This window comes from Paralichthys olivaceus, chromosome 5 (genome assembly GCF_024713975.1).
Source record: "Paralichthys olivaceus isolate ysfri-2021 chromosome 5, ASM2471397v2, whole genome shotgun sequence".
NCBI lineage: Eukaryota > Metazoa > Chordata > Actinopteri > Pleuronectiformes > Paralichthyidae > Paralichthys > Paralichthys olivaceus.
In genome coordinates, this window is record NC_091097.1 from 16,816,285 (window position 1) to 16,830,617 (window position 14,333).

The 14,333-nt window shown below is 42.1% G+C and overlaps 1 protein-coding gene across 1 annotated transcript; it reads right to left on the reverse strand.

Moving 5' to 3' along the window:
- On the reverse strand, positions 1-8,030 carry pecam1a (platelet and endothelial cell adhesion molecule 1a). Its single transcript, XM_020102985.2, has 15 exons — positions 7,801-8,030; positions 7,678-7,701; positions 6,319-6,612; positions 5,154-5,450; positions 4,804-5,064; positions 4,413-4,694; positions 3,824-4,123; positions 3,453-3,734; positions 2,433-2,565; positions 2,237-2,304; positions 2,047-2,100; positions 1,682-1,762; positions 1,531-1,587; positions 921-943; positions 1-313 (listed from the first exon to the last, which is right to left on the reverse strand). The coding sequence occupies exons 1-15, from the start codon at positions 7,859-7,861 to the stop codon at positions 188-190; spliced, it is 2,343 nt and encodes a 780-aa protein (XP_019958544.1). The 5' UTR covers positions 7,862-8,030; the 3' UTR covers positions 1-187.
- Positions 8,031-14,333: the final 6,303 nt, after the last annotated feature.

Below are 14,333 nucleotides of genomic sequence, written 5' to 3' on the forward strand. Positions count from 1 at the left end.
TTTAGAAAAACATTTTATTTACCCTCCAAAGCAAAGCAAGCACATTTACAGTGTGGAGTGTTTCTTTGCAAAGCTTTACAAAAGTACATTGTGTAATTACACGTTGTTTCAGAACAAAAGACTCCAGCTGGATAAATAAGGGAATAAATATCCTTGTTCTCTATTCTCTAGGCTTTGGCTCATGATTTCATTCTCCTTGGTCAGCAGTCTTGGTGTCGACACGGTTGTCGATCTCGTCCACGTAGTCATCTTGGACACCGTGGTCAACACGGTGATCTGTATCATGATTCAGCTCTGCATATTCTACTGACCCCTGTTGATAGGAGACAAAATGAAATACAGGGCTCATTTGAATGGAGTGAGTGTGATGTCAGCTACAAGATTACTACACGACACTGTTTCCTGTATCTATCAGCATGACAGAGTGGCTCCATGTAATTAACCGTCTGTGATTGATAATATCACCTCAGCTCATTCACCTTAATGAACAAAGTAGAGATGGATTAACAAGAACTGTAACAGTTTGAGACTGTTCCACATAATTTCTTGTGCATTTGCTGAAAGATTTACTCGAAAAATTGATGATTGATGATTTGGAACCAATCAAACCAGAGGCAAAGCTCCAAAGGTCTAACGTGTTCATTTCCAAAGGATCATGGATGTTTTTGTTGATATCATTATTCCTCATATATTCTATGTTGAATGTTATGATGGTCTAAATTAAGTTTCTGCATCTGTTCTAAATAAACTTGCAGTATAACACTCTCAGTTCTCTGTGGGCAAACAATAAAAACTGACTCCACAGGGTTTAAATTAATTGTACTGTGTCTGTCCATGAGAGGTCACTCTGAGCAAAGACACAGTGTTTACTGTTTGCAATATGTGGATGCATTGAATATGACACTTGTGCTGCTACTCACACCATCAGTCTGCTCAGGAACACCTGCAAAAACAAAGCCAGAGGACAAACTCAGGAAACAAAAGGAGTCTGAGGACTTGCAAACTCATCAGCACTAAAGAAACCTGGGGGATGATCACATCCCACACATTCACACTATTATTTATATGCTAATATGGTATTTTCCTATGAGAGAGCATGTTGCCAGAACACAAAAAAACAACCCAGACGTAATGTTCCCCTTCACTTCTGCTGCATCACTGTGTGACACATAATAACGTGCAGAGCCAGGAGTTGTTAGGAACCAATGACTGAACAATGGACGAGAGTTTCCCTCAGGAGCATCAAACAATGGAACACGTTGCTCACTCGGTCTTAACGGATGTACCCGCTGTTTCACTCTGATTGTTGGAACAGGAAGTTCTCTTTGATGAATGCAGGAAGTGGACACCTGGCGAATGGGCCTTCTGTTTTCATGGGACATTCTTTTACCAACAATGCAGATGTTTACAATCGGAGCCGATCCTGTTTCCTGGTGCCGCTCTTTTTTTTTTCAAATGTCAACCAGTGACCTGATTTCTCTCAGCGCGTAATGGGGGGGGTTTGAATGAAGAGCAGGATGTCAGTCGTACCTTGCTTGGACTTCCTCACTTCGCTGTACACCGTATCTGTGCCCTTCTTCACCGGAGCTTACACGGAACAAACATGGAAATATTTCAGGTCATGTTTTTATGGTCAGGTCAAATTAACGATTGACTTAATAATGTTCAGAGGTAGTCTCACCTCTATTAGGATCTGCCCCTCTGATCTTCACCTCTGTGTATTGAGTTTCTGTAGCAGGCTCACTAATCTGGTCATCAGACTCTGCAGCACAAAGTTAAATGAATTTCATATTATTTTAAAAAACTGTGTAGCTGTGGCTGGTTTAAATCTATATTCCTGTTATTGTTGACAGTTTATTTTGATTATTAGTGCACCAAATTTATATTAATCCATGGGTAAACATAGTCCCAAACAAATGTTCGATTTACTTCTGTAATTTGTGTCTTATATAAAGAAATATTGAGAAAACTTTGAAAATAAGATGATCAGACTCATCCTTAAATTACAATTAAAAACAATTTGTCTGTACAGTCTCTAATACTCACCAGAGCCTGATACATGTTCACTCCAAACACTTTTTCCCATAATTCCCGGTGTAACTACACAGAGAGAACAAAAACAACACAATGTCTAGTCAGTATAATCTAGAACAAGTATCATTAAACAAAAGAGGATATTTTTAAAATAAATTTACTTCAGCATAGTTTGCTGTTGCATCAGTAGAAGAGGTTTTACCATTTGCAGCCTCATTGACCTCTGCCTGGGTGAGACTCAGCCGCTCTACTTTGGTGCTGGCAGACTTCCTAACACGAGGGGGACAAAAATTACAATCAGCTTTTTAAAACAGGAAGCTCTGTGGGCGTCACCACACTTCTTGTACCTCATTACTTGACCATTAGAACAAAGATTTTTGATAAGAACAAGAACTCACTCTGACAGATCTCCTGTTCTCTTCCTCCTACATACAAGGAGACGTGTTTTAAAAGCGACAACGAGGACCAAGGTCAGTATGAGCAGAATGCAGAAGCCTGCAATCAGACCTTTCTTCCAGCGGGCCAACTTCACTGTAGTGAAAAGAAAATTCAATTATATCATAATTTTAATATAAAAATCAGGATTCAAAATGTACTCCAAAAACCTCAATATCTTCAGCTTGTACCTTTCACATATATATGGTATATAATAATTTAATTAACAATTAATTACTGTCTTTGATATAAAGTTATATATACAATGTTCGCTGTTACTAGATGTCGCACTAGCACCAGCATCTTGGACCAAAATGATTATCGGTGTTGCTTAGTCAAATGAAAGTGGCCGATAAATGCACCACCAGAGGCACAGCTAAATAGGTCGCTGCCATGCGGACTGGTAAAATGGATCAATTACATTTCACAGTTCAGCGCCAACGTTTGAGATACTTCAGTGGGTAAATGTTTGTTTTTAAAGGTTCCGTGTGTAAAATTCGGTGGCATCTAGAGGAGGAGTTGCATATTGCAACTGAATACCCCTTGCATCACCCTCCCCTTCCAAACATGTAGAGGAAACATGGTGGTGAAACATGGTGGACTCAAAGGAAGAGTACCCACTTCAGACCCAGGTATAAAGGGCTCATCATGGCAGATAGCAGCTTGTTAGCTTGGCTACATCATGAGTGTATCCGTGCTGTGTGTAGGCCATAGACTGTATAACATGTAGGTATAGATAAACAACACTGTTCAAAGTTTACATTGCTTGAAAGACATTCAACATAAAAATGAGCATGGAGCCATTTGGTTTCATAAACATGGAGGGCCAGCTGTTTTACAGGGAACTGGAAAAAATATTACTTCTCTTTAAAATAATACAATGATTCTCGCCTCTTGGTTTAAAAAAATCATCCCACAAGGACAGATATACAAGAACATGTGCTCTGACATCATCACTGCTGCTAACTGAGGATGAAACACACCTTTAATGCTGACGCTGTAACTCTGTTTGGATTCGTTAGCTGGGTTGGTGCTCTCACAGTAGTATTCCCCTTTGTGCTCTCGCATGACGTTGCGTATGAAGTACGATCCCTCCTGTTTCACTGAGGTCTGTGAAGCAAGAGCGTCCTCTGTCTCTGTGCGATACCAGGTGAAAGTTATGGGAGGAGTTCCTCTCTGGACAGAGCAGGTGAGGGTCAAGTCCTGCCCCTCAGAGACATCCCCCATGCTGGGGTCTATTGAAAACAGTGGCTTTGACACAGGCTCTGCAGAAAGTAAAATCCTTGTTAGACTTGCATGGACAATGTTTTTACATTAGTTCAAATGATTGTCATTATTCCGGCATCCAACAAACCTATGACGTTGGTTGAATGGAGCAGCTGCTGCACCGATCCCACCATGGGAGGCTTGCTCTGACTGTTTTTTGCATGGCATATAAAGTTGTTTAAGTCCAAGCTCTTGAGGATGGCTGAGGAGTTAAAGAGGGCTTGTTCTCCTGGCTTGCTCACCACCCTGTGACCAATTAGCCCTCCAGGGCCATGTAGGGTGTACTGGATGGGCAGAGTCCCACTTTCACTGTGACAGAGCAGCTGGAAGCTCTTTCCCAATACAAGCGTACCCCCCACCACGCTTAGCACGGGTTTTGCAGCAAGAACTGGGGATAAAGATAATTGGCCAGTTAGTCAATGCGACGAAAACAAACAAGAGGCAGATGAACAAAACTAAGGGGAGGGCCCTACTTTACATCTAATGCAAAATGGTTCAAAATTCTGGCTCTACAGTTAATGTAAGGGGAGCAATTAGGGTTCACCATCTGGGAACCATGATTATCTGAATCCATTGAGTATATTTTGAGTGTGATGTGTCAAAGTGATGGATCTGCAGATAGACAAACTGTCTCCTATAAACGTCCATAGAATTGTACTTTAATTTTCATGACTCACCTTTTGCTTTAACAACAAGTGTTGGGCTCTCTTTTACAAAACTGCGTGCAACAGAAGCACCCTGGGCTTTACAGGTGTAGTTGCCATTTTTACTTGGGTGTGCCACAGTAATGTACGTCTTTGAAGGAAAGACCTTGACGTTATCTTTGTAGATGGAGAACCGCATGGTTTCGTTGCTGATCCGCTCAGGAACGTAAACAGTGACAGAGCAGATCAGTTTGAAGCGGTCACCCTCAAATATCTCAAGAGGCTCTACAGTCAGGCGTGGCTTTGAAAACAGCTCTGTTGGAGTCAGACAACAAGAATTAATCACGACACAATCTTTATACAGTACACGTTTTATTTTAGACGTAAGATAAGAGAACATATATGACAGGTTTCCAGTACTTACCTTTGACTGTGATTATTTGATAGGTTTCTTTCTGCACATTGCCCCTCTCTGCCTTACACACAAGCTCCCCTGAGTCGCCCTCTTGAGCTGTGAAACGATGACTGAGGCTGACCCGGGCATTCTTGAGGATCCTCCGGTCCCTCGTCAGGAACACTTCAACGTTTTTCACTGAATTCACCACTTTGCAGACGACCTCTATGACATCACCCTCAAAGACGTTAGGAGATGGCAGCACGTTCATGATCGGGGAAATTTGAAGTTCTGCAAGACACAGCTCAGAGTAATGAGTCACACATCGTTCCTCTGGCAATCCGAGCTTTTCTGGGTGATGTAACAACTTTTTTTATCACCTGTGACCATCACTTGAATCTCACTGCTGTGGTTGGAGCGTCTGGTCCCAGAAACCAAATTGATCTCATAGTCGCAGTACAGGAAGTAGTCTCCGACGGCTCTCAGGACAAGCGTAGTCTCTGATGTGTTACCTGTGGGTGCAACCTGCTTCATCTTATGTGGCTCTTCGCTTCTAAATCTCTGGAAAAAACGGAATATGAGGGATCCTTTCTCATCCGGAGCACTGCAGTTGGCTATGAAGTCATCACCCTTGTACAAGGTCCTCTCACTCAAATTCAGGATGGGGGTCTGCAGGCCTGGAGAGGTGAGGAAAACCCAGTAGGACAATGGAAAGCAAAGCCATTACTCTACATACTGATACTGGCTCTTCAGATATAACAGCACACATTCATAAGCTGCCTGATATGATGAATGTAGCAAAGCTGGATGTGCGAAAACCCTGTATTGCCAAAAAGAAAAAGATAAGTGTGGTTTTGAGTGTGATTAATGTGACAGTTCTTGTGTGGTTTGCCACATTTATTACTTATTTTTATCATTTATTATTATCATATTATTATTAAGTAAATACGTTTTATTTCATTCAAAAACATTGTTTCCTGTGGCAGAGGAAATTTAAAAACATGTTTTTTATGTCAAAAGAAATTCTAACATCTAAAATTAAAATGTCAACAGCTGTAAATCAACATTTTTAATGCAAGAACATAAGTTCATTATTCTTTTTACAGCAGTAGAGACAATACTTTTCCCTTTTCAACTGCTGAAAATCAAAAGTCTAATGTCTGGGGTTTCCGTTTTCTACTCACAACTTAATAAGAAAGTAATTATAACAACATTTCTAGAAAACAATAACAAAGCATTTGATCGATAACCTTTTTAACTCTAGAAAGGCTGGTATAGAAATAATTTTTTGCAGCAGAGAGTATCTTCTACCATACTGTGAAAAATGGTTTGCAGTAATATGAATTATTGGAATACTATACCATACCATAAACTGAGCCCCCCACCCACCTACAGTATGATGATAAATGGAAGAGTTTCTAGAATATTATTACCTCTTTAGATTATACTACAATAACCACACCAGACGAAAGCAAGTCTGATAAATACAACTCATTAAAAAAAATCATGTAATTTATTGTTCCAAGTTGTTGACTCCAGCTTTACCTGTGACATCCAGCTTTTGGCTTAAACTGCTTTTGCTCTTGTCTTTAACTGTGACTCGACATTCATAACTTCCAGAGTCTGCGGCCCTGGCCGGGTTGAGTTTGTACACGACTGTGTCCTCTGTGGTGGTAGTGGAGTAGATGGGAACGTCGTCCTGTTTGAGCTGGAAAGTGTGCGTCAGGTGCGGGATGTTGTCGCTACTGACGCTGACCTTGCAGTGGATGGTCACTGCTGTTCCGCTCTCAACTGTGCTCCTGGGTAGGATTGTAAGGCCGACGGCATCTATAATGTACGCTGCAGGTTCCACACAGACACACAAACATGTTACAGAGAAATGATTTAACGTCTTCCTCATGTAAAACCAACACAAAAGACTGAAGCAGTAACACAATACAGAACTCAGGGTGTGTTATTTTCTGCACAATAAAGGCAAAGTGGCTCCCTTGCCCTCCATCTGCTGCACAATAAGTAGGAGCTGCCACAGGAAGGAAAATGAAAAAACTTCAACAAACAGCATCTGACCCTTTTCCTCCCCCAGGGAGCGCTGTGTTGATTTATCGCTCCTCTGCTCTCCCTCAGCAACAACAACATGGTGTAACCTGCCTCAACAGCTACCAAACAATCACTTAGTCAACATCCTCAAAGTGCAGCTGCTGGTTTGGGCGCCAGGCTCAGTGATGTGGAGTCACAGAGGCAGTGAATGACCAGCCTTACTCAGCCACTTTACAAAGAGTTTATAGTACAAATATTGCACTTTGATAAAATAATCTTCCAATTAGCTTTTATTTGTTTCTATTTTTCTTTTATTTAAAGCTGCCAAAGCTCTAGAAAAAAATGTGGTAGACCCCGAGTTGAGATTATTACAACACATCAATGTTAGAGAAACAGTGCCACATGTTCGGAAATATATTTATTCTTTCTCTCAAAAACTATTCTCTTGTGGATCCATCTATGCTGCTTAAACATCGAGAGTTGCAGGGGGAGCTGGAGCCAATCCCAGCTCTATAACCACCTCGTAAAGAATTCCAGATTATTCTCATAAGCAAAGAGTTTGAAAACTATTAAAGAAGGAAGTGGAGCCAAAAGAAAGAAATACCCAGCTTCCAACATGACCACTTAAACTAGCTTCAATGAATCATATGAAAGACTTGAAATATCAGGGAGTGCGTAATACAACATCCATTTTCTGTAAAGACACAACAGAAAGACAAAAAACCCAAATGTGTGAGGTATAAATAGCATCTTGTCTAATACAGTGAAGACTGTGTAACCTCAAACTGTCTCAACACTGGAGACACCCTGGGCCACTTCCTCAACAAGAAACAAATATATAGATGTACGGTACGCAGTTATACTTACATTCCTGTCCTCTGGCAAAAGGAGCTGTATTTTGAAAAATGGGAAAAAACAAACAAACGTGAGAATCAGGAGATAAGGTGCAACTGAAAGAAAAATTAAAGCAACACAACAGTGGGCCCTTACACAGGTGCAGGAGGCCGATGAGAAGCACCAGCAACAGCAGGTTGGGGGGTCTGGAGTCCATCCTGACCGATGGTGGTTCACTGCTATGAGATTAAACTACAGCTGCAGAGGGACGATGAGACAGGGGCAACAAAGGGCAGCGAGAAGAACAGGGGAGGGAGTGAGAGGTGGAGTGTGAGGAAGAGAAACTCTTTCAGTTTGAGTTGCAGTGCAGTGGGGGACGATAAGGGGGGTGGGGCGGTCCTCATCTTGTCATTTATACTCCTTGTGCTGCTTACCCAGGAAATGACGGCCACTTCCTCAGGAATCAAGCATTTCCATTGTTTTTATTAGTGTACGAGGGAGGAGAAATTTCAGGAGGTTTCTTACACGATTTAATACCTAACGATGAATAACAAACATCTACAGACACGTCTTACGGCATTTTCTATCTCTACATCTGGTTATATCAGAGATTAGACTGTTGCTTTTCCAGCTATAGATCCAAAACAACAAACACATCCATAACTATGCACGGACCTAAAGGCTGTTCTCTACCCACAAGCTCACCTCTTAAATTGTTAATATCATCTGCTGTTTTCTTTTTACTGGGCTGCAGGGATTCCTGCTGAGTAATGATACAATCTCTTATCTGATATTAAGCGTATAATCAAAACACACACTGTTTTGACAACAGCACCTTACACCCCGTGTTTAATCCTCTCTCCAGTGCTCCATATACCCTCTTGTAAAAACTGTGAGATGAAACTATGATGGAGCCACTGAATCATTTATAGGCTACAAACTTAGATCTTAGCAGCTGCCAGACTTTAACTGCAGAATGTGTCGTGATGATTTATATATGATGTACACACACAGAAAAAGAAATCAAGTGTTTGGGAGATTTAGGGAGAAATACACAACACAAGGGAGAGTCAGATTGAATCATTATGGTCTCAGTCCCTCAGTTCATTTACCGTTGAGTGAATGAGATTCAGACTTGTGACGTTTAAGGTTATTCAACCTTCTTACAAGAGCTCAAGTGAGATCACAAAGGAGAAGAGCCGAAGAGCCCTGATCAGAAAATGTCTCTACCTTTAATTTCCCCTGCGTGGGTGTGTTTGCCACACAGACGCTGCATGTTCGCTTTCATACAGAAAACAACCTTTGGACCTCTTAGCGGTCTGAATCATTTTAATATAGGAAATAAGAAAGGAAAGCACAGAAAGGTCAAAGCAGTTCTGCAAACAAATGTTCGACAAAGGTAAATAACATGATGTCATTCCCATTACAATGTTATTGTTGTAGCATGGATGTTCCCCCATTTAATAAAAGCCTTGGGTTACAGGATTACAAGATTGCAAGATTCCTCTGGGGAGCAGTCACTCTAACCTACCTAGCTACCTGCCTACCTATAGCTACCCATCCACATACCCCTGCCTACCTGCCTATCCACCTACCTACCTTATACCCATCCACTGACCCACACCTACCTACCTACCTAGTAATATCACAGACTGCAGCTGGTTATTTTAACTTTTCTTGTCATTGGTGCAAAACTGTGCAAATACTTTAAAGCTGTTTTAATTTGTATCTATTTGCAGTGTGCAGCATCCTGCAATCCTTAAATACAACCACTAAGAGGCGCTGAAGACCATCAAAAATAAAGGGGTCCTTGAAAACCCTCCTGTTCTGCAGCTCCATCTGCATAGTTCATTTGTTCAGTATTAAACATACACATATTACACACTATACACACATGTAGTGTGCCTTCTAGAGAGCTGTCATGGAGGTGCTGCAGAGGTGACCTCCATTAAAGGCCATGCCAATCCAGTATTAACCGTCCAATCTGACCTAACGCTGCAAACCATGAATGTTAGCAGTCAGCATCAGGGCTAGTTCTGCTGAGGTGAAGGTAAGAGGCTGTTCAGAGACAGTTAGTACACTTTTTATAGCAGTCCATGTTGGATAGAAGCCCTCCTGCCCATGCAGAAGGGAATAAAAAATAGAAATGTTTAAAGCAGCCGACATCCTTTACACCTTTAGTGGAATAAGAGTATTGATCACAGATGTCATTCAACGATGTGTGGGGATTTTGGGATATTGGATTCTTTGCAGTCTCAATAGGTGCAGTAAACATTTAATCACACCCAATACCTTGGTGACTATAACTATGTGTTATTGACAAAACCATAGTTTGCAGTGGGAGAAGTTAACCTGTGGTCACTTGATGGTTCAACCTTCACTGTGCAGAATGATGTTGGTGAAAGGTTTGGAGGAATTTTCAGGAAACTTCTCTGCCTCTGACCGTCTCACTGCCTGAACGGTTGATGAGGATAGTGCGTGTTTGCATGCGTTAACTGTGTTTCATGACTGTAACAAGTGCGCTGAAAGAAGTGATTGATGGTGGCCACGGAAAAATACTATTGACACTGGTGGTTCTCGGTGGGCCCAGGTCAGAGTCGTGATTTATGTCCTCGCCCTGGGCTCTGTACAGCCAGCACTTCACTCAGGCTGCCACGCAGGCTGTGGGTCTGCTGGCTCTGCTGGAAACTTTAATAGTGAGTTAATCCCTATTTATCCACTGCAATGATACATCAAATGTTCAAACTTTGGGGGATTATCAGTGCGGATGCTTCAAATACTGAGAGCATGCAGCTTTAGGAACAATCTCCATTTGATTCATTGTGTTTATGAAATGTTTTTATTGTGCATGTACTGCAAACAGATTCATGATTTCAGCTAATTTCTTTTAATGTGTCTACAAAGGTTCATGCATCACTCAGTGTTTTGTGCAAAAAGGTTTTAAATTTAAGACAGAACGTAATGAACTGTACTACTGTTGTTCTGAATTAAGGACGTTCTATTGAAACACGGAGAATTAGTAAAAAAACAATCTAGCCTTCTATGTTATTTAGGCCTATGGGGAATTATGCTGGATAATAAAGCTTTTCCATTGAAAGACATGAGATGGGAAATGTGTTTCTGCTCAAACGCAAAAGATCTTCAGGGCCTAATAACAAGCAATCAGCTCGCTGTTGTAGAAAATCCAGCAAGTACAATCACACACTTGTGTTTTTTTTACAGGACACATATTGGAACAAATAGTTTAATACAACAAATCAAGGATAATTTAATTTGGGACAATGAAAGAACACCGCCATGTTATACTCTCTGGCACAGTGTGTTTTGACAGAGTTCAGCCACTTGTTTCCCCAGGGAGCCTCTGCACCCAATGTCAGGGCCGGCTGACCCTCGACTGGGAACACTGCTGATGAGGGACAACATGGCGATGTGCCTGCCTGGAGGCAGAGAGCGTGTTGCTACAAGACAATGCTTTGAGGTCAACTGCCCCACGCAACATTGCACAGCCAACCGCAACTCCATCTTTCTGTTCAAGGGACATGATGATTCTCCATCTAAAAAACTTCTAAATCCTAATTTGCTTCTTTCCCCTGCCTTCTTTTTGTTTGCATTTTCTTCCACATCATGATTTACATCTAATTTTCTGCTGGAGACTGACTTTCCCCCCCCCCCTCTCTCTGTGTCCTCCTTGCTCCACCCACCTCATGTCTGCAGAATCAATAATAAATGATCTGAGAGACTCGGCTGTGACAGGCGCCCTGCATCGGCTCTCTCTCGGTTACTGAGGGAGTATCCAGACAATGCTGCCGCTCCACCAGCAGCAGCAGCAGCAGGTTTACAGTCAAGACAGTGAAGCAGAGGGGACACGGAGAAGAGTCATGCTCATTGTTCCGTACTGCAGCGCATTAACACTGAGCTCTCACGGATGTATGCATCACGGCACAGCTGGCCCTTGAGCCTCCACTTGTCGCTCCTGGATATGGCACATGGCGTGCTGTATGTGGACAGCTCCATCTGAAACTCCACAGGGGGCTGGTGCACTGAGAGGCCTGCTGTGTGCACACTCTCCACAGAAATCTGGATCCAAGGACCCCTCTGCTGGTTTGAGCATGAGCCTAATTCTTTTTCTCGCCCCCTTTTGTTGTTATGCCCCAGTTAGATCCACCCTGCTGAAGTGTCCTTGAGCAACACCATACAGGAGTGTCTCTCCATTGCAGACTGTGGTGAGAGGTGCAGAGTGAGAGAGAGGATCACATCTGTGTGAATTTTAAAATCAATTATGCAGGCGTCAGAGAACATAAACAGTAATTGCCCTGTAACTCCAACAGTTCTTATGAAACCACTTTTTTTCCCCCTCTCATAAAGGTTGCAAAGAGAGAGAGGGCCTTCGAGGCTGAATTGTGGCCATATCGTAATACACAATCTCGCTAATTCTCCAGTTGCTGTTGAAGCATTGCACAGGAAGAGGATTGATAAAGACGACGAGATTCAAATCTAAAAGAATGAAATGTGGTGTTTTATGTTTTATGTCATATTTTGAAGGTCTCATCATCATCATTGCTCCAGACGTGATGTTTTTATCTGCCTGTGTTTCCTCTCTCCAGTTGAAGGTTGAACGACATTAACATTACATGAAAACATTGACTTCTCCACCTCAATCAAGTATAAATGTACATAAATTACATTTTAGCCTTTGCATGCACACATGAATGAGATCTGATCCTATAATGACATACAAACCTTAAACTGTACGCCAGCCCTTTACTGATCAAAGTAACAATGTGGGTTTCACACAAACAAGCCGCTTTTCACATTTAACAAGCAGCCTTTCTGTGATTACAGTACCACAGTCAGAGCCAGAAGTTGAAGCGTCTTGTTTGGAAAGTTGTGTAGAATCAAACCAGAAAAGAGCAGACGAGGAGCCTCACATAGCAGCAGTGTGAGCGTTGCCTGAGAGAAAGCTCTAAATAGCGTCCTCGGATGAGAGGCTTTCCAGAGAGAAGGGTCTCTTTTTGGGTTCTCATCCATCTTGCGATAGGTGTTGGTTCATCTTTAAAGCGTTGACACACCAAAGTCAAGAAGATTCTGCACGGTGATGGGAAAACGCAAAGGAGAGCCTCATGATCCGTTATGCAGGCATGTTGACGGTGCTATAACCTCTGAGGTGACACAACAAAGCATTTAAGAATTCTCTGTACTGGTTGGATTGTGATGATGCTCTCAACACACTTTTTCTCGTTGGGTTTGACCTGACGTTATGTGCTGCTCCATGTCACGGCAGAGTCAGCCAGTGAAGATATCGACCCCTGAGAGAGCAGGGCTGCTCCAGTTAATCAGTATAGCTCTGATTAAAGCCTGCATTTAACCTCAGTGCTTTACTCAGTTGAAACCCAGAGGTCCCATCACAGCGGAAGGGCAACTGGGAGAGCCCTGCACTCACGATCAATATGAGCATTATGTTCATTCACGGGATTAAGACAAAAGACCAGCTCCCCTGTGCAATCACACTCTGCCTGCGGCTGTACCCAGGACTCATTTAGAGTTATAGAAATCGTAAATGTGTGTGAGAGTAGAAAGAGACCCTGTTTCTTCACACCTGCCAACGAATGTCTCAGAGCGACAAAGGACACTTCCAGAATCTTGAGCTGTTTTCAGACATGAACTCTGGAAAATGTCCAGACGATTGAGTGCGTGTATTCTCCAGACTCTTTTCTTTTCACGTGTGAAGAACGCAGTATGACAGTCTGTCAGACCCAGTCACAAAAACAGAAAAAAGTCTGCAACACTCAGGGAAGGGGTGGCGCCTGTGTGGAGCATGAAGGAGGTAGCAGAGGACGTCAATTTGGCCGTGGAAGTCGTGTTTTTGTTAACATCACATAGTGTTAACACTGGCGTCACTTCTCAACATCAAAAGCTCTGGATCTTCTTCAGTGTCTTCTCTGTGTGTGGCTCCTGTTTTTCATCCTGAGATATTTATATTCTTTTTAAATTATTCACGTACATTGTGTGTTAAAAACATCATCAACGAGATCACTAGCTTTACTCTCCAGACATTTTTCTTACTGTTTTCTCACATGGGTTCACTCGGACATTCTCTGAACAGTTTACTACGGTGCTGCAGGAAAAGCAACTGACTCTTTGCATTCTCTTATACAGCCCCCTACTGTTTGCCACCAGGAATACAGCCACATTTCAATTTGCAAATGTACAAATATTAAGAAACTTTTGTGCTTTTGTTTTTCCAATGTAGAGACTTACTCTGCAAATACAGACAGAAATACAGCTGGAGGAGCACGGCCTGACATTTTGGCTCATTTTCTCAGTAAATGTCAATAACAGCCTTTTGTAAAAAAAAATAAAAAAAGGGAAAATACCAGCACACAGGAGAGAATCAGTTGGAGAAAAGTATCTCAAAAGTAAAAGAGAAGTGGGGAGAAAGTCAGCGAGTTAGCGTTGCATAACTCACAGCCTTTACTGGCTTTGGCCTTTATAATAGAAAAAACAGTCTCATTTTGCAGGGATGCTAATTAGCCGAAGTACAAAATTCATTTAAAATGGATGTTCGAGGCTCAGAATCACCTTTTGCCTCCTCTTGGCAAACAGCATTCTGAACAACTTGATCAGGAGTCTGTATCACTGGGGCACAAATTGTAGAAAACCTAATCTTACTGAGACTGTGTATCGCATTA